Source organism: Psammomys obesus, unplaced genomic scaffold (assembly GCF_907164565.1).
Source record: "Psammomys obesus unplaced genomic scaffold, mPsaObe1.curated_primary_1811, whole genome shotgun sequence".
Classification (NCBI taxonomy): Eukaryota; Metazoa; Chordata; class Mammalia; order Rodentia; family Muridae; genus Psammomys; species Psammomys obesus.
In genome coordinates, this window is record NW_026587759.1 from 8,774,812 (window position 1) to 8,794,325 (window position 19,514).

Sequence of the window (19,514 nt, forward strand, 5' to 3'; positions counted from 1 at the left end):
TTTTTTTTTTTTTTTTTTTTTTTTTTTTTTTTTTTTTTTTTTTTGTTCTGTCTTCCTCTTAACTGTTAAAGGAAATTGAGAAGCTTTACATTCAATTCCTTTATATTTCCTATCATCTGGCCCATTATCTGAATGAAAATTGAGGAAAGGAACAGCTAATGTAGCTATGGCTAGGAAATGTATGGAAGATTTCTGCAAGACCTGCAACACTGCACAGAGACCATCTATTGTTTGTTCATTAAAGTATACACTTTTCTCCCCACCCATGCCTTCCCAACCCTCACGTGTCCAGGCAAACAAGCAGTGAACTGAGCAATTAGCTTAAACTGAAAAGTATAGATTCTCCCAAATTAATAATTAAAATGTGGTTTTCTTAGTAACCGAGACTTGGAATTCTGGAGAAGAACATCTTAATAACAGCAATAGCCCTGCACTTGGACGTACCCAGAATGTTAGCATGCATATCTTTTTTTTAACTTTTATTAATTACACTTTATTCATTTTGTATCCCCCCATAAGCCCCTCCCTTCTCCCCTCCCGGTCCCACCCTCCCCCCCTTTCTGCATCCAGGCTTCCTTTAGCCTTAGGAGCTGAAAGACATATAGCCTTTCTTTCCCTTCATTCAACCTTCATTTTAACCAGACAGAAACTACCTAGAGCCATAGAATGGCTGTCTTCTTTATCCAGTGGAAATTATAGTATCAATGGGGAAATATTATAGATAAGATTACTCATCAGAAAATACATTTTATTACAGATATTTCCCTTTATGGAAAATATTATCAGGCAAATTGGTTAGAATTTGCATAGATATAATTTTCACAGTGTGTGTATGTGTATGTGTGTGTGTGTGTGTGTTTGGTTGGAGGATTCAACCCAGATTCTGTACCTATTAGGGACACACTGTATTATTGAGCTACATTCCCAGCCCCTAAGCAATCTTTATTATGGGACAAGCTTTCAGAAACAACAGAGTTTTAAAACAAATAACTACTAAATCTTTGGAATTGTAGCTCACATGCAGTTCATAAGCTTTGTTTCTACAGTAACTATTTCAGAATTTGACGGAATTCCTAAACCACATTGCACCTACTAATTGGCATCCATGCATGGCAATCATAATTGATGTGTGGTTGTTTAGATTAAAAAAAAAAATCCATGCAAGGATGCAGGCTCAATTCTTGACACAGCTCCACAAATGCTGTTTTATTGTTGAGGAATTTCTTTAATTAAAATATTAAGAAAATTAATATTTTGATAGCAAAGGAAGACTGGTTTATTTTCCTTTTAATGCTATAGAAAGAGAAGTATTTTCATGATTACCTGGTAAAGTATGTGGAAAAAATTACTGTGCGAATGAAAATTTCTAGATTCATCAAGAAACTAATAAAAAACACTAAAATTTTATGTTCTGAAAATTGAAGTGTCAAGCTTAAAAAGCAGGTTATAGAGCATTTCCACAGACAAATAAAGCCACTGTGACTAAAACAAACAACCTAATTCCTAGAAAGTCCTCAGATAAGGCCATCTAGCAACAAAGGGTGTGTGGGGCTGACAGCTTGTGAGTTAGACAACAGAGTGAGCCACTGCCAGCAGTGAAGGTCAAGATGGCTTCTGATAAAGCTTTATGTTAGATTATAAAGTGTAAAGCTAACATGACAAGAAGCCAGCTCACATACTGACCAGCACTTTGTGGGCTCACCTTATCATATTGTCCTTCCCTCTCTTTCAAAGCAACCCCAACACTGCCCTTCATTCTTTACTTTTCTCACCCCAGTAACTGTCTACCTATTAATGTATCTATTACCATGTTCTGTGTAATCTCCATTGTTGTTATCCCTGTCCTTCAGCATTGTCTCTCTACACCTTACTCCTATGAGTTTCTCAGTGTTCTCTCTAACTTTTGCGGCATCCTTTAAGATGAGGGTAACTGAATGGTACCTTAGCCTTACTGTGTGTATAAAATATGAAGTCATAGAAATGTAATTTTATGAACTATAACTTTTCAAAAGTTTTGGAACCTTGGCAAATATATATAGCAGACTTTGGATATAGAAAATAAATTGAAATTAATTTTATTTTTTATTATTGACTAATTTAATATGAAATATAAAATTTGAAAAATTTAGACTTGTTTATGAATTAATAACAGTAATTTAGTTTATGTAATCTTGCTTGTAGGTAGTATATTAGTAATACTACCAAGCTTTCCAAAACACTTTTTATGAAATGTGTTTCATTTATAAGTATTTTATCTACAAGAAAAGATCCAAGTTTCTAGAATGAATGCATTAGATGTTTTCAAACTCTTTTGTTCTATTATTGTTTTCTATTTATTGTAATCCTTATGCTCAGTTGTAATTGCTTGTGCTAATAAAAAAATGGCTCTCCACATTAATACTGTAAAAATAACAGGAACTAGAGTATAAATTCAAGAGGCAGGAATCTCCAAATAACAAATGATACAGCCAAGCTCAAGCCAAGTCCCAGTGGAAAGTTGATCTAAGAGTTCTAATTCAGAAATGCTACTGGCACTTTTGATGTCAGTCCTAGAAGCACTGTTCAGTTATGTAGCTATTGCCAGATGGAAATAATTATATTGTTAAGAAAGCAAATAGTGACCCTTTGATTAATGAATGCAAGATCTGTATTAGTTCTTGAAATTCTGAGGGACCAGTTCTTTCCCAGGTACTAGGAATACTCAGTTAAAAGGTGCAGCTGTGTTCTCTGGAAGCTAGCTCTCGAGTGTAGACGGGATGTGAACTTGGTGGCAGGACAGTGAGGATAGTCATGATAGGAGTGCAGGGAGAACAGGAAGAAACCAACCTGCATAGTGCGGATGCACTTTGTACATGCAGCCCAAACATTAAGAGGAAGGCTGAGATTAAGCAGCTCTCGGGAGGGAGTGGGGTTGTAACATATTTATTTTTAAGCATCTTTTATTTACTTGATGCCCCTCAATCATTAAACAGTACAACCCTTTAGCACTTCCTTCTATTAGACACCTACTCAAGATGTCCGAACATAAAATCCAGCATCTATTTTTGGTGCACACAATAGATTTGTGGTGGTGAGATAAAGCTGCACAGCATAGCCATGAGTCTGGCTTTCCTGCAAGTCCAGATACTGTGGCTTACATTGTGGCTGAAAAGAGGTAGAAGCCAGTATAAACTTATGGTGAGAAGAAAAAAAAGGGCATTCCATCTTTCCTACTTCCTTTTCAGAGACCCAGTTCATAGTAATTACTTACTGACAAATATGAGTGTGGATAAATGTAATGGAGTTCTAGTCATTCACCCACTGAGCTTACAACAACCTATGAGCTTAAATCTCTATTTCCAAACTAACCCTCTGAACCTGAACCTGTGCATAGCCTTTTCCTCAGATCTGTGTTCTAACTGACCTCTCTGGTTTTCTGCCCATACACAGACCTGCTGAAGTCCAATGTGTTCTATCCATCTATCTAGCTAAGCAGCCTGGCTAACCAACCACCAGTGACTCATTACAAGTTGGACACTGTTGAACACAAAGTTAGACAGTGTATCAGCCAATACAATGAGAAAACTAATATTACCTTAACAAAGTCCATGGAGAAAATTTTTATACTGAATGGTGACAATGGTAGTGGTCGTGGTGATAAAGTTGGAGAGGAAGGTTGCTGACCTTTGACATGTTAACATTACTTCCTCTGAAAGGAAAGTTCAGTATGCAGTAGAGAGAAGCTGCGTTTCTAGCCACTAGCAGCTTCTTAGCATGTTTGAGGCTCATTGCTATATGTCATCAGGCTGTCATTAGCACTTTTCTGCTATAGAACGCCTGTCCACAAGAGTTAGCTGATTCTTTGCAACATTCTACTGTCAGATGCTCTGTTAACTGCCAAGAACAGAAAGCCCTCAAGAGACTTCCTGTCTGTATTAATGTTACAATCTAAAAAAGATGAAATAAGAACAATAATAGAGATAGCTTACAGATATGGAATAAATGTTAATTACACAATTCTAGAGAAACCTAAAAGAGATATATGAACTGTTTTTCCCTGGCTCCTATAAAACTAGTCAAATACTCCACCATTGGGATACATCCCCTGCCCTCCATTAACTCCAGACTCATCTGTTCTTCCCTTTTATATTTTAAATTTCATATGAGAATAGGAGGGCCTACAGTTCTGTGGTGGCCATTGCTAGAGGTAAAAGCAGTACATAGTCTGCATTCGAATCTGATAGCTGATCTGTATTTGTTTTCAGCTCCCATTGTAATTCCATGTTAAATAAGAACCACAGTTACTGAAGCCTTAGATCCCATCACTCTTTTATTAGCAGCAATATTTGCTTCCATGTGCTTGACACAGTCAGGTTGCAGAGGTAACGAGTTTCCTGTGTCTTGGAGGCTTATTCTCACACAGTCAGATTTCCTTCCTTAGATTTCCACAGTGGCTGACTGACAGGCTATGCCTACACCATCCTAGTGACATCACATATTCCTCAGGCCTTGGTTACTTTATAACATGTCAGAAAAGACAGTGGTAGTGCCATTGGTAGTTTGTGCTTACAGTTGTTAATACAGTCACTGGGATGTCATATTTCAAGCTCAGAATCACAGTCTGGAGAGTCTTCAGGCTATGCTCACTAGAAAAGTGGTGCATAAGTAGCCCTTTCCCATCTTTACCATAAAATTACTGTAGAATGACCAAAAAGAAAACAAAATTTAAGCAGAGAATCTATTGTGACCTCTAGATGAAAATAGCTTGGTTTATGAAATGATAAATGTTCACAAAGCAAGAGGAAGAGCTTGAGGATGTCTTAAATGAGGACTGTCTTCAGAATCTAGAGCTAGCCTTGAACACGTCCTTGCTTGCCAGTTAAGAATTCAAGGAATAGAAAATAACTTGGAGAATAATTTATTCCTGTCTCAGATTGAGGTCTGTTACTGGCTCATGTTTAGCATGTAACTTGAGACATGAAAACTATGTTATGGATGAATGGCAAAGAGAAGGATCTCCCATTGGGCCAGGGAAAATGGGCCAGAGTTCTTAATTCTCTTAAGCATCCAGAGAGACTGGTGGAAGAAGCATTTTTAGCAAGGAAATAATGTAGCTTCTACTCCTGGGAGTCCCTGATGGTCTTAGAAATAAACTTATATATGTCTCTTTCTGAGGCAGTGACAAACTTTCTAAGATACAAGCTAATCCTTTACTAGCCTCACATCTTTTTTTTGCTTCATAGAAAAATGTATGTATCCTCTGCCTTTTTGACAAGTTAGTGATAGACCACAGATCCAGCCAACAGAGTTTTCAGTGTCTATCCAGGGCAACGCTTTGTTCCTGGGGAAACCTAAAAGAAAGGAACAAAGATACCTTTTGCAATACTGTGGTTCTTCAAAATAAGTTTTGTTTTCCTTGTGGTAACTTCAGGTAGCAGAAGCCATAAAAATCTCAGGAGCACGAAAGATTCAAAGAGTAGGAAATAGCTCTTTGAAGTTGACTAAGGTCTGCAAAGCAGAGAGGAAAAGTAAGAAAGCCCATTCCAGACAGGTATGAATGGCGTGGATCAGAAGCATTTGGAAACTTCCTATAGACTTGGAAAATTGTAGGAAGTTTCCCCCTTGGTCAAAACAGTGTTCTGAAAGAGAAAGGAAGAATTGAGGCTATAGAAACAAGTGGAGAGTTTGCTGTACAAGTATTGTGTGATGTGGCTGTTGGTAGCCACCATAGTTTGTAAAGACGGTAATGATGCAATTAGATTTTCATTTTAATTAGACCCTGCCAGATGTATAAAGGATGCTTGTGTGGAAAGTGGTGTCAGAAATCAAACAAACTGAGGATAGACAGAAGAGCAAGATGGACACTGTTTGAGAGGAGGTGATAAAATTAGAGATTATCTCTGGGCTTTTGGGTAACAGAACTAAGTTGTAACATTTTACAGTGGTACAATGGGCAGTGTAACAAGGGATTGTAACAAGGCAACATTACAAGAGGGCAATGGAATAAGAGATGACCTAAAATCAAGGAAAAAAATGGGAAAAGATATAAACAGAGCCTTCTAAGTCCTGTAGAAATCGGGGAGCATAGTGACTGACTATGGCATTGCAATGACAGTTGATAGTGTAAAATATAGGCCACTCTCATGACAAATGTTGTCATGCACTGACCCTACTTATGAATGAAAGCATCACAACTAGGCAAGAAACTACATGGAAACAAGAGTGCAATTACTCAGGATAGCATAAGCATCTGCTTTTGTTATTATGAAATATGAATAGTTTATAAGAGAAGGTACTCTGAAGAATTATTTTTAAAGCTCCAGTGCCTTTGGATTCAGCCTTTTCCCCTGTAACAGATTTTCAGCGGAAGTGCCACAGTCTAAAAAGATTCATATGTGGAGTTACATTCACGTTTCACACTCGCACAAAACCTGCTTCCTGATCCTTGTTAATTTATTCCTTTCTTCTCTTTCTCAATCGTTGTTGAATTCATTCTGGCTTTCTTCTTCTTCTTCTTCTTCTTCTTCTTCTTCTTCTTCTTCTTCTTCAACATCAGCTATTCTTCAGATCCATCTTATTTTTACTTACTGTATGAACACTGTTAGGCATGTTCCATGTTTAATATTTAGCTTCAGATTGATCTTGGATTTAGGATGTCAGGGGTGTTTCATGGCTGAAGTGTGTCAGACTTGCCAACTCATTGCCCTTCCACAGCAGCCAAGTGATGTCTGGGTTCCAGAAGAGTTGCAGTGGAAGGATCCTTGAGGGCTCTAAGCCACTGCCCAATCCTAAGGAAGTCTGGATCATCTGATTGGCTCTGGTATCACTCACATTTGCAAATTCTCTCCAAGGTTAAGGTGCTTCCAAACAAGACTAATCGTAGAGCCTAAATGAATAGGAGAGAACAGAGCAACTTCCAACAATCTGGAGAAACACAAATGAGTTGTGCCCAAAAGTGTGGAAACATGCATACTGAGCACGTGTACAAGCACATATTCAAACCCTTCTCCTTGCTCTTTCCTGCAAAAAAAAAATTTTTTTTCTACTTTTTCTATAACTTACATTTGCTTAAAACACCTCTGCTTTTCCCCCAATTCTATGATGAATTTCATTTCTTTCTTTGTGCCTTATAGAACTTATATACTCACAACTTCCTTTGGTAATCACTGTAACATGATCACGTATCCTGGAGTTTAAATTTAAACCTAACTTTTCAGCAATGAGATAAAATTCCTGAATTATAGGGAACTTCAAATTATGAACAGTCCCATGTTGTTTTCTGACTTAAAAATATTTTTTTAAATAGCAAATTTTTAATATTATTTAAAAATACTAAGATGCTGGGTTTTAAAAATAATATGAAATAGCAAATAAAATAGTAAAAAGAGGGAAATTCCCATAATGAAACCACTGCACTGAGGCTGCCCTTCCTCCTCCTGACACTTGGGTGTTCTTTTCTGCTCAATTTATGTATCTATTTAGTCTATCACTTAAGTTTCAAGCATTTGTTAAGTTTTTGCCATGTCCCAGGACCCATGCTACATCCTGCCAATCCAGGATGACAAGTAAACAGCCCTGTGCAATAAGCAGCTTTCAAGAGCATCAAGGAAACATGCAACAGTTTGGACAATATAATAAAAATAACTTCCGTCTGGAGTACCAGAGGCAACACTGAAGACAGAATATCAGTTAGCAAGTGTACATTGCGCGGTCTGGATCCCACTTCTGTCTCTACCTCACAGTTACACAGCTTCAGTTAAGTTAGGAGACCTCAGCAAACAGGAACACTGGACAGGAAATGTGTCTTCCTTTTATCTCTATAGCATTTGTTAAGTTGGGCACTAATGTATGTCAGACTGTTGTGTGGTGTGTGTGTGTGTGTGTGTGTGTATAATATTTTCTATATTATATATATATATATATATATATATATATATATATATATATATATATAATGGAAAAGCTTTTGTTAAGGGCCTCTTAATGTACCCAAGGAGGCAAATCCAAAAATTATGAATGAGTGATTAAGGCTACAACAGTAAATGTGTATAATAATGCCTATGCATAGATGGTAGAGAAATTACTTTAGCTGTGTGATGGGGGATGTTTAGAGTAAGGACATGATGGTATTCAGCTGCACTTTGGAGAAGGAAGAGAGACTGCTGGATGCACTACTTGAGCCCATCTGGAGGAAGGGCACTGCCTCTGCTTATGTTCCATGATTCCTCATCTTCTGTGGACAGGAAGAGAGCCAGATAACCCTTGGGCCCACCCACATTGCAGTCCAAATAATTCTAGGTGTTATCACAATCATTATAGGATAGTTATCATGTAGGCATTTGAATGCTTACATGAAATAGTCTGTGATCATTAGAAAATAAGTGGTTATATTTTGATACATTAAAAGCCATTCAAACCTTTAATTAATATCTTCTGTGTTACTAAAAAATACTTTACTGGAAAAAAAAAACACTACACTGTAGTACATTTTTTTGCCTTTATTTATTTATTTTTTCATTATTTGTAGTTGGAGACAGGAAATATGTGCATTTGAATGTAGGTTTCAGCAGATACCGGTTACATCATTGGTGCTGAGAACCCAATCCAGGCCTTCTGGATGAGGAGCCTACTGAGGCATCCCTCTATTCCCTCTAATACTGTCTTCTAAGGAAAGTTTCTAAGTTCAGCTCCAGGAGAGCCAACACTCTCTTCTGATTACACAGGCACTACATTCATGTGCTCAAACACACGGAAATATACTATACACATAATCAAAAATAAAGTCCAAAAAGTCTCCATTTACTATAAAAAGAAACTGCTTTTTATTAGTTTTTACTTTTGAGATTATATTTTTTTAAAAAATTATCCCTTTCCATTCCTCCTTCCAACCTCCGCCTTGTGTCATTGCCTCTTATATATGTGTACACACACACACACAGACACACACACACATATATATACATATATATGTATATATATACACATATATATATATATGTGTGTATATATATATATAAAGATACAGATGTTTTTCTAAATATAACCTGCTCAGTCTCTGTATGTAGGTGTTCAAGGATGACCATTTGGCATTGGGTAACCAATGGTTGTGTTCTTCCATTCTCTTGTTGCTTGTAGTTCTTAGTGTAAGGCTGAGGCCTTATGGGCATTTCCTTGTCTACTCTGACATGTCTATTGTCGTCCTTGTTCTGCTCATGTTTAATCAGTCATGTTGGTGATAGGTAGAGCCTCTGTCATTTATAGAATTCGCAGTCTCATAACATACTTCTTGATCCTCTGGCTTCTATAATCTGTCTGTCTACTCTTCTCAAATATTCCCTGAGGCTTATGTTCTGTAAATTTTCCACTGGGACTGAGCCCCACAACTCTTTGATGAAGAGAGGCCTCATTGATGAGGGATGGTAGCTACACTCATCTGTGGGTATAGGGATAAGATTTAGACTGTAGTAAAGAATTATGCTGTAATAGCTAGTGATGGTCGGAGATTCTTTTTTTTTTTTTAAACTCTTGTTTCCTTTTTTGATTGTTGAGTTTTTAACTTTATTACAATTTATTTACCTTGTATCCCAGCTGTAGCCCCTTTCCTTTTCCCCTCTCAATCCTGCCACCCCTCCCTCATCTCCTCCTATGCCCCTTCCCCAGTCCATGGATAGGGGAGGTCCTCCTACCCTTCCATCTGACCCTTGCCTATCACGTCTCATCAGGACTGGCTGCATTGTCTTCCTTCAACCAAAGGTGATATCATTAATCTATAATGGACTCGCTTGACCAACCATCTGAAATGAAGTTTCTGACACATGGTACTGAGGATTTTGTTAGTTTATGGTTCTTATGAAGAACACTGTCAGGCTAGGGGGGCATAACTTCTGTGTGTGTATGTGTACATATGCTTTTGTATTATGTGTTATTTCGAGAAAATATAAAATAATATGATTCCCTGAGACATTTGTTACTTGTTCCTCCATAAACGAATAGGATGCAGAGATCAATGAATAGGAGGTAGCCTAGCCCCTATAGATATACCTGTATCATAGCTCCTGCATTTATGGCTCAGGGAACATCTTAGAAGAGAGGGCTGAAAAATTGTAAAAGGGAGAATAACAGGAAGTCTACTGAGAAACAGTCTCTTTTAGAAATGGTTGTGTAAACAAATCAGAATGATGGCAATAGCAACAACATGCTGATGTGGAGGAGAAATTTTTGTGGGGTTCCACTCCTATGCAAAGAACTATAGGCAACTAGTGACTACTGGGAATTATCCTCTCCTGGGGATGAGCCTCCTGTATTGGTTATCTCGTAAAAATTGGTCAGCCCTGAAACCAATACAGACCCAAACAACCAATACAGATGCATCAGGTTGTATTCATGTTTTTGTACACACACACACACACACACACACACACACACACACACATTCATCCTTCACCAGTAGAAGAAAAGATATGCTTAAAATGAACATTTATCTAGAGGTGAACAGTATAATAGTTTTGTATTTTCAACTTTTTCAATTTTCACCACTAATAGATAATTTGTTAGGAGCTAATATTTTTACATATATGATTCACTTATCTAATTAAGACAAAAGTGCTGATTTACTAAATTCACAGTATATTAATGTGTCTTTTTATTTCTGGAATAAGTACAAAAGATAATTATGGTACACATAAATGTGCTACAGACAGTGCTTACAGCTTTGATTATTAAAACCTGTAAAGAAACTTCTTGGCACTTGGTCTTCCCCTGTCCAAGATCACTTTTAGAAATCATAAGATGAAATACACACTATACTTCAGTTCAGAATTTATATACCTACTTCTGGATTTAAAAGAGCACGTTAGGCAGGCCAGTACCAGATGATAAAGTACCAGATGAGCCAGTGCTGAGAGTTGCTGCACACAGCATTCATTTCATTCACACTGCTATACCTACATGGCTTCCTAGGCCAAAGCCCACTGAGTTTATCCTGTACACACTTGTTCTCATCAGCTGCCAAAGTCAAGTACAGGAGATTAAAATCAGAAGAAAGAAAGAAATCCTAAGTGGATTAATTTTCTTCCTTGTTTTTTGTGTGACTACAACATCTATGCAACTAACAGTAACAATTTCTCAAGTGTGCCTGACACATGAACCTTCCAAAGTCTGGAGCACCCGTTTTGCAAGAAAGCGTGATTATTTGGATTTTAACAAAGGTTAATGAGAGTAATTGGAGGTTTTCACAAGAGGGTTTTAAATTTCTTCTGTATAGTTAGGTGCAGATAAAAGTATGAAGACAATGAAAACACGTTATTCAGGACTGAAACTACAGACAGAAATTGGCTGGTTTGAAGCTTATAATACAAGATAGTAGTTCTTTGGGGGGAAAAATGTTGAATTTTACTTAAATAGCCTTAAGATGAGATATACAGTTTTACAGAATTGAAAAAGGCCAAAAATTTAGTTACCTCTTTTGAACTAAGAAGAGATTTGTTTTAAAAAGAAAACTAAGATGAAAAAAAAATGCATAGCTAAAAAAGGAAAGTGAGCTTAAATCATTGTATAGGGGAGAGATTATGTAATTGACAACATAATGCATAAGAAAAAATAAGGCTCCATGTGGCATTCTTTGTCATTTATATTCCTTTCGGTAATGAAATAGAATCTGTTACTCTACATCTATTTCATTAGAATTTTTTAAAGCACCTGTCACTTATCGTCATCAGTGTATACATATTTCAGGTTTTCCCGGTGAAGAAATGCAATAATGCGGGTCCATATGTCCATGTGTCTGTGAGCAGCAACTCCAAATGACTGTTGGATTACCTGCCTGGATGTCTCGTATCTATTGTCTGGAGTCTGTCACCTTCTGTCAGTCTAATTCCTTCTGTAAGAGCGGTTGCTCTCTGCTCACGGCGTGACAGTCGCTACTTTGTGAATATACCCCAGAAGCCTCTACAATCAATTGATCTAACCAAAAGGTGTCACTCTTCAGTTTGGCTTCAGTTTACAGGCTCACTGAAGATTTGCAGAGTTCTCTGGATATGTAGTGAGTGAAGTTGGTGGTTTCTGTAGCTGCCTTGCCTTCTCCTGGCACACAGAAAAAGATTGCTTTCCAATATCCTTATCTGGGGGACACCGTACATACAACACATTTATAGGACTTCTATCTCTATTACGGATGGCTGTCTGAGTGCCTACATCACCCGACCAGAGATACTTATAAAAAGATCAGAGATGCTTTCAAGACCAACAGCAGAGAGTTTGATTTTACTAGAAAAGTCCTAAAGGAATATGCTTTGAATCCATTTAGTAAGGCGTTTTGTTCATACTGACTATTCATTACTGTGAATAGACAGACTTGGCTGGAGCTAACAGTAGTTCCTTTGTCATCATTCAACAGCTGTAGATTTTAATATAATAAAGATAAAAGTGTTCCTCTAGTTCTGCATTCACACTATGGTGTTCAAGTTTGCGCCACCACTTCCATTTTCCAAGTTTTATAATTCCACCATAATCATTTGTTCTTGGCAGAAGTACGTTATGCAAGCACTCATCTGAGGATAATATTTTTGAACAATTTTTCTAGTGTTCTGGTTATGTGATTATGGGAATTGAGAGCTTGGTATTAATTTACTCTCAGATTTTATGTTTCTAGGTCTCAAAAGCTCTTTTTTAAATAACACAATTTAGCTTAAGTCATTACTTCCATACCACTCATATGTATTACAAGATAATGTCATCCAACACAAGAAGAATGTATTGGGAGAAAATCAGCCACTGATTTTCCCCTGCTTATTACGTTTCCACGTCACCAGTATTGTTTGTGTTCTATAATTCATATCATGCTTCAGGTACAAAGTGACTAGTGATTTTCTTGTTTTCTCAATCTATGAACTAAGTGTTTTGTTGACTAGCACACCCTTTCACTCTCAACTAAGCTTTGATGTCAAAGGACTAGAGCATAGCTTAGTTGGTAGAAGTCTTGTCTCCCAGGTAAGAAGCCCTGGGTTTGATCCACAGCACAGGACAACTAATATGTGTCTGTAGTCCTAGCATTTGGGAGGTAGAGGCAGAAAGATCAGAAATTCAAGGTAATTTCAACTGTATACCAAATTCAATGTCAGCCTGGACTACATGAAACCATATCTCAAGAAGAAATTGGTGTCTAGGAGGTGTCAATATTTACTCATATTTTCATCTTTAAAATGTGCCCCAAACTTAATTCCTTAAAATTTCAATTTAATTTACACCAGTGCTGACTGGACTGCTGCAGCTGAACTTGAGTGCAAGAGAGAAAGTCTGTGTTTCTTGCTTCTTAGAATCAAATGACTTCAACAGGGAGAAGTCAGCCACTCCTCCTTGACACCATCCAGTGGCCAAAGCTGTAGCTACCAGACTTGGTAGTCATGGCATGAGAGCTGTCACACGTTTCCTAACCTCTCTGGAAGCCGCTTTTGAGAGAGAATGAGTTAACATTTGTAGAGGTATTTCAGTGAAATAAAGGCAGTGTTTGAATTTTTATAAGCCACAGTATCTACCCACCCAAAAGCTTTGTGAGAATACTTAGCACACACGTTTATGCCAGATGGATTGTAATGACAGTTGATAGGCCTCTTCTAACCCTTGCGTTCTGTTGTCGGAAATCTGCATATCAAAACAACGATACTTTTTACAATAAGATTTATTGAGTAAAACACACACTGAAAAAACATACTGTCTATTAAGACTCTAAATTAACATCATATGAGGTTTTTAAGTTAAAGGTTTTATAAGAATATCTTAATGTGCCCTATGGAAATATAAATGTTACTTGAAATATTGAAAACTATGAAATATTTTCTTGATGTTACCTACTTTTCTCTATGTAAATGAATTCCTTTTTGAAAAATCATGCATATGGGCTGTTCTATGTGTTCTCCCTCTCTCTTTGTGTGTGTGTGTGTGAGCATGTAGAGGCCACAAGCTTTCTAGTTCACTCCCCACATTTAGTTCTTGAGGCAGGGGCTCTCACTGAAACTGAAGCTAACTAGTTCAGATAGCTAGCCAATTAAATCCAGCGACCTACCTTTCTCCACCCTCTGCCCCAGGGCGAGCAGTTACAGGCACACGACCCAAGCCCAGCTTTTTATGTCAGTCCTCACACTTACATGGCAGTGCAGTGCTTTCCTAGCCCTGGAAGTGAATTCTTAATATAGGTGTGTGTGTATACATTATACATATACACATATATATGCACACATACACATATATATGGACTATAATGAAAGACACTCAGTTTCCTTAAAAGCTCAATAATCTGTAGAGGCCAAAGCAAAAACAGACGATAATGCCCCAAGTAGAATGCTTGTGGGTTGAGATAATACGAACAAAAGTGTTGAAGATATAAAAAGTTAGCACCTGGAATTATCATCCTAGCATTTTTTGATGTCCTTTCTAGTGTTGTTGTGGGGCATCTCAATGTGTACCTGCTCTAGACCAAAATCTATGGTTGTAAATTCATGAAAGGGAGACAGGTGGTCCCACCAATTAAAAATCCCTCAAGATTGCAAATGTATATTTCATCATCTTGTGCTAAATATTCATTTTAATATTCAAACATCTTACCACATAATAAGCTGTAACCATTTGTTATGTTATACCACCATAACATTAATAAATATTTACAGAGCTGCACTGTATGAGAAATGATAGTTCTCAGTTTGATTTTAAGCGCAAGCCTTCAGTGCCTTAGAAATTAATTTTAAGTAACAGTATATTTGTGGCACACTGATAAGGATCAATGGATTTGAATTTTTAAGCTGGACACTTCCTTGGAAAAATGACATCATCTTCTTTTCCCCAAGTGCATGAATTAAGGATGGAGTGTTATCTCAGCTTTCAGACCTTGGGCTGTGCATTTCAGCTTTTGCTTTACTTGTATCTGAGTTCTCTATGCAACATGGATCAGCTCTGCAGAACTTCCCATTAGTGAAAGACAGGCAGCTGTGTAATTCTTCGTAAGCAACCCTGGTAATACCAAGACAAATAAGAACTAGTGTGTAAGTCTCTCAATTAATAACATATCAAGTTGTATGATTAATCAGAAGGTTAAGGTCTCCAAGTACAACATTATTTCTGTTCATTGGATTGCATTCAGTTTCATTGAAAACCAGGTTTTTTAAAAAGAATATAATTCAGGACTCCAGACTCATACTTTTCCAAGCTGCTGCACTGTTTTATTAGTATTTATCCCTTAGTGACAGCTGAAACTAGAGCAGACCTACATCAGGAGACAGGAGGCTGGCAATAAGCCACTGACTTCACCGTTGTGTGTCAGATGAGGCTTTTCTGTCTGATAACTACTGACTTGGTTACCTATGTACAGTGCTGTCTTCCTCTCTCAGCTCAGGATAATGAAGCCCTAACCTGAGCCACCCCAGTGCTGCTTCTAGCTCTTGTTTAGGAAGGTAATTTCTCAATATTGGGAATTTCAGTACAGACTCTCACACATATACAGAATTCTAACAAGCAAAAATAATTCTTCCAAATGAGCTTCTTCCTCTTAAGTGCTTGGTGATTAGCTGGCTTTTCTTATGCCCTTTTGCTGTCAAGTGCCTGGGGTAGAACGGGACAATAATGCCAACCATGATGTTAAATCCAGCGATAATGTTTGCGCATTTCTGCTCTTTTCATCATAGGTTCTGGAATCCTTTTGCAACATCCTGACTGCTTTTATTTCTGTGGGAAAGAACTACATATTGCATTGCACTTTGTACCTGGTGTTGGGTTGTAATTGCTTTTCTTTGTATATTTCTATCTGAGATTTCTATCTGATGTATTTCTTTCAAGAGATTTCTCCTTCTCTGTACATTGACTGAATTTAACTGTAAACAAAATAGTTCCTGGTTCATTTTTCAAATGAATGATGAGCACTCTGTTGAAATGGCTCAGTCTCTCTTTTTGATTCCTGTCCCCAAATGTAGTATAGCATATATGTATTCTAAAATGCTGCATAGCTTGAATTTCTGTTAACATCTTTAAATGTCTATTACAGCCTTTGTCTAGGTTTGAACTCTCCACATTATGTATTTCAGACATTGAGAAAGAAGGGCCTTAATGGCTGTGACAGCCCAGATCCCGATGCGGACGATTCAGTAGGTCACAGCCCTGAGTCTGAGGACAAGTACAGGAAAATTAATGAAGATATTGATCTAATGATCAGCAGGCAAAGACTGTGTGTAAGTACTCAAAACACCCTTCATTGTTTTTACTCTTGATATTTCTCTGAACCTGGCAGGCACTGAACAAGAAAGAAAACAAAGGCTGTGAAAGCCCTGATCCTGACTCCTCTTATGCACTCACCCCACGCACTGAAGAAAAATATAAAAAAATTAATGAAGAATTTGATAATATGATCAAGAGTCATAAAATTCCTGTAAGTACCAAAGGTAGATGGCTGGTCTGCTGATAACTGCTGCAGTAACATAACTTAACCCTCTCGGTGGTGGCTTGCTTTAAGAAGCATTGCAAAGTCAGACAGATAAAGTGGCCATCTCATCCCACAGGCAGTGCATTTAGAAAGCAACCCCTATGGGATACTGAAATTGCACAAACTCAGAGAGTTGCCATGGAGAAGTTCATTCTGAGGTAGAAAAGTTCACAAGAGGAAGAGAAAGATCCATGTGACATGCCCCGAATTTACACAACCTTTGCAACATGAAGTTATCACACAGATCATCACACTAGATGAAAACAACATGAGAATCACTTTCTACATGAGTTTTGTGTGCAGAGGCCAGATTCATGAGTGGATCTGTCCATCATTCCATCATGTACACTGACAGACATCACCTAAGTAAAGGCTGGTTTTTGAATGACACATCAGCCCCTCCCCATACATGAAATTCGACTTCAGCACTGAAGGGCTAAAGCTAATGCGCTGCGGGGAACAGACTGCATGAAACCTAATGGTAAGATGTCAATGTTTGTGTGATTTTAAGGATCCTATCAGAATATTATCTGCTTTGCCAACACCGAAATTTTCCATGCTTTAACATTTGGCTAAATTTTGTCTTAACCAATTCAGAAATTTTCTAACCATCAATCATATGCCTTGCCAGATAGTTAAGAAAAATAACTGTGCATGTATTATTTTGTTTGTCCAGATGTATAAGGGAAAAGATGTCCATCTTGTTGTTACATTTGGTCACCAATCAAGCAATGTTAGCGCTGTAGCATAAAAGGATTAACACCAAAGGCGCACAAGCTATGAATAATGTTAGTACCAGAATCCTAAATTGTTCACAAGCTTCTCAGTACATAATTAATTTCTTTTCAAAAAAGCACATTTCTGGTCAGTTAGCAAGCAATAAAAATGGATATTGTTGATTATACATGTAGATGTTTGAGGCCAAAAACTAAACCACATCATCACTACGCTCACAGAGTCAGTGCAGTCTACCTTCACTGGTTCAAATGAAGCACTTAAAATTTATTTACAAAATATAATGCTTATTAGAGGCTCTGTCCTTAGGAATGCTCATTTTTTTTCTTTTGATAATGAAATACTGTCAGAACTACTTTTTAAAAAGTTTTATGCTTTAAATACTTTTTTGAGAATATACCATAATTACATCATTTCTCCCTTACTTTTCCTTCCCCAAAATCTCAGGCTTAAAGGTCGTTATCCTCCAGCACGCCACGTGACATGTTCGCAGTGTTTAGCCATCAAAAAACTCTGTATGTGCTTGCTAACTATATGCAAAATTCTTAAATGATGACATATGCATCAAATTTTATATTACTCAGAAAAGAAAAATAAACTACTCCTTTGGGTAATTGCCTTTGGATCTCTTGCTAATATATAGATAAGACCATTTGATAGCTATGTGCACAAAGGTTTAAATTTAAGACTGTGAGACAATCCTTCCAGTAACACAGATCAAAGGAATCCTCTGCACAGATTGGAAAAAGCCATATACCTGATGCCATGTTGCTGATAATTGTCAGGATAGGAGAGCCTAAATATAAAGAAAAACTGAACCCTAAAGTGCCAGAGGGTATTCATAGATCAGTTTCCCTACATTTTGAGAGGGAAGATGTGATACTTGCCCAGATTCCCTCAGATATTTCACCTTGTCATGCAAACAGTCCAGCATTAAGATAAATCATTTATTAAGAGAGACAAGGATGTGTAGCTGGAGGTGAAGACCAGGTGAGAGTCTATAGGCAGAGCACTGCAGAGGGAGCACACAGCAAGACCTAGTTTTTAAGCATTGCTCTCAGTTGCTGTCAGTTTGTTTTGCTGAACCTTTCCACAGCTGCTAAAACATTTACAGAAAGGCAAAGATGCTCTGCCCTTTGTGTGTGGAGAGTGTATCCAACTCTTGAAAAACATTACAAGACTGCTTTTCTATTTCAAAGAACCAGTGTGAAGCACTTCCCCTTTAAAATAGAAAACTTAATACTGAAGTCACCTGTTGGAGTAATATAATTTATGCCCATATTCCTCAATTACATGAAATAATTCATGGGTTATTTGGAATCTTGTCGACCAGCATTTCCTCCTGCTGGGTTTGCTACAGTTCATGCTGGGCATCATAGCAAGCAAAACAGCTCCATTAAAGGAGCCATGGATTAGCAAAAGCAGTGGATGGATCAGAGGTAGAAGCAAAATTGCTTAAAAGGAAATGAGAAGAGAGAAAATGAAAAGAAATGTCCATATTTTCTCTATGATGGACTATGGAGAGAAAGACTTGATGTTGTACCTAGAATCAACAGTATCATTTGAAAATCACTTGATTTATATGCAAAGTAAGAATGCTTGGAAAAAAATGAAAAAGATTAAACACATAGGTCTGGTGGGAACAAAAATGGTAAAGCTCGAGAAAGAGGAGGAGGGTGGAAACTCAGAGATGATGATGATGTCCTACCAGGGTGGAGAAGCATCCAGGCTGTTGAAGGTGTGAAGAGAGCAGAGAGGAGTTAGGTCAGGAGGCCAAGCAATCACCCATACTTAGCTGTGTTGGTACTAAATACAGGGAAAATGGGACCAGATGCTCAGAAGAGCTCAGAGTGATGAAAGCCTGGACACTGAGGATGTAAAGTGATGATCAGGTGCATGCCGTAACCACTAGGAAGCCACAAAGAAGCTAAGATACTGGCAGTTAGTAGTCACTGATCATTAGACTTGTATAATATATTTTTTCTACTAAGAGATCTGCAGATTGGTATCAGTAGTCCAATTAGTGGCAAAACAACAAATGGGGATTAGGTTCAGTTGTTCACATGAACAAAAGAAGGTTCATTAACAAAAATAAATATTTTTTTCAAAAATGTATGATTTTATTTTTATTGGACTTCTCTGTGTGGAAAGTTTGAGGAAATCAAGGGATCAGATGCCCTCCTGAACTCATGAACTGTGATCACTGTTTGAAGACAGAAACTACATGCATCTCAGCCATCATTCTTACATGTGCTCTTGGAGATGGCTTGGGTGCATGCCCTGATGTCACTAAGTTCTTCACACTCTTAAGAGAAAAGTTTAGCTCCCTTTTCTTCCT

General features: G+C 37.6%; 1 protein-coding gene across 4 annotated transcripts in view; it reads left to right on the forward strand.

The window, feature by feature from the left end:
- Positions 1–19,514, forward strand: part of Mef2c (myocyte enhancer factor 2C) — a 149,673-nt gene that overhangs the window by 88,414 nt on the left and 41,745 nt on the right. For all 4 annotated transcript variants that reach the window (XM_055604050.1, XM_055604052.1, XM_055604051.1 and 1 more), the window contains exon 4: positions 16,047–16,190. In XM_055604050.1, coding sequence (XP_055460025.1) covers positions 16,047–16,190 — 144 coding nt within the window. The remainder of the gene's footprint in view (positions 1–16,046; positions 16,191–19,514) is intronic.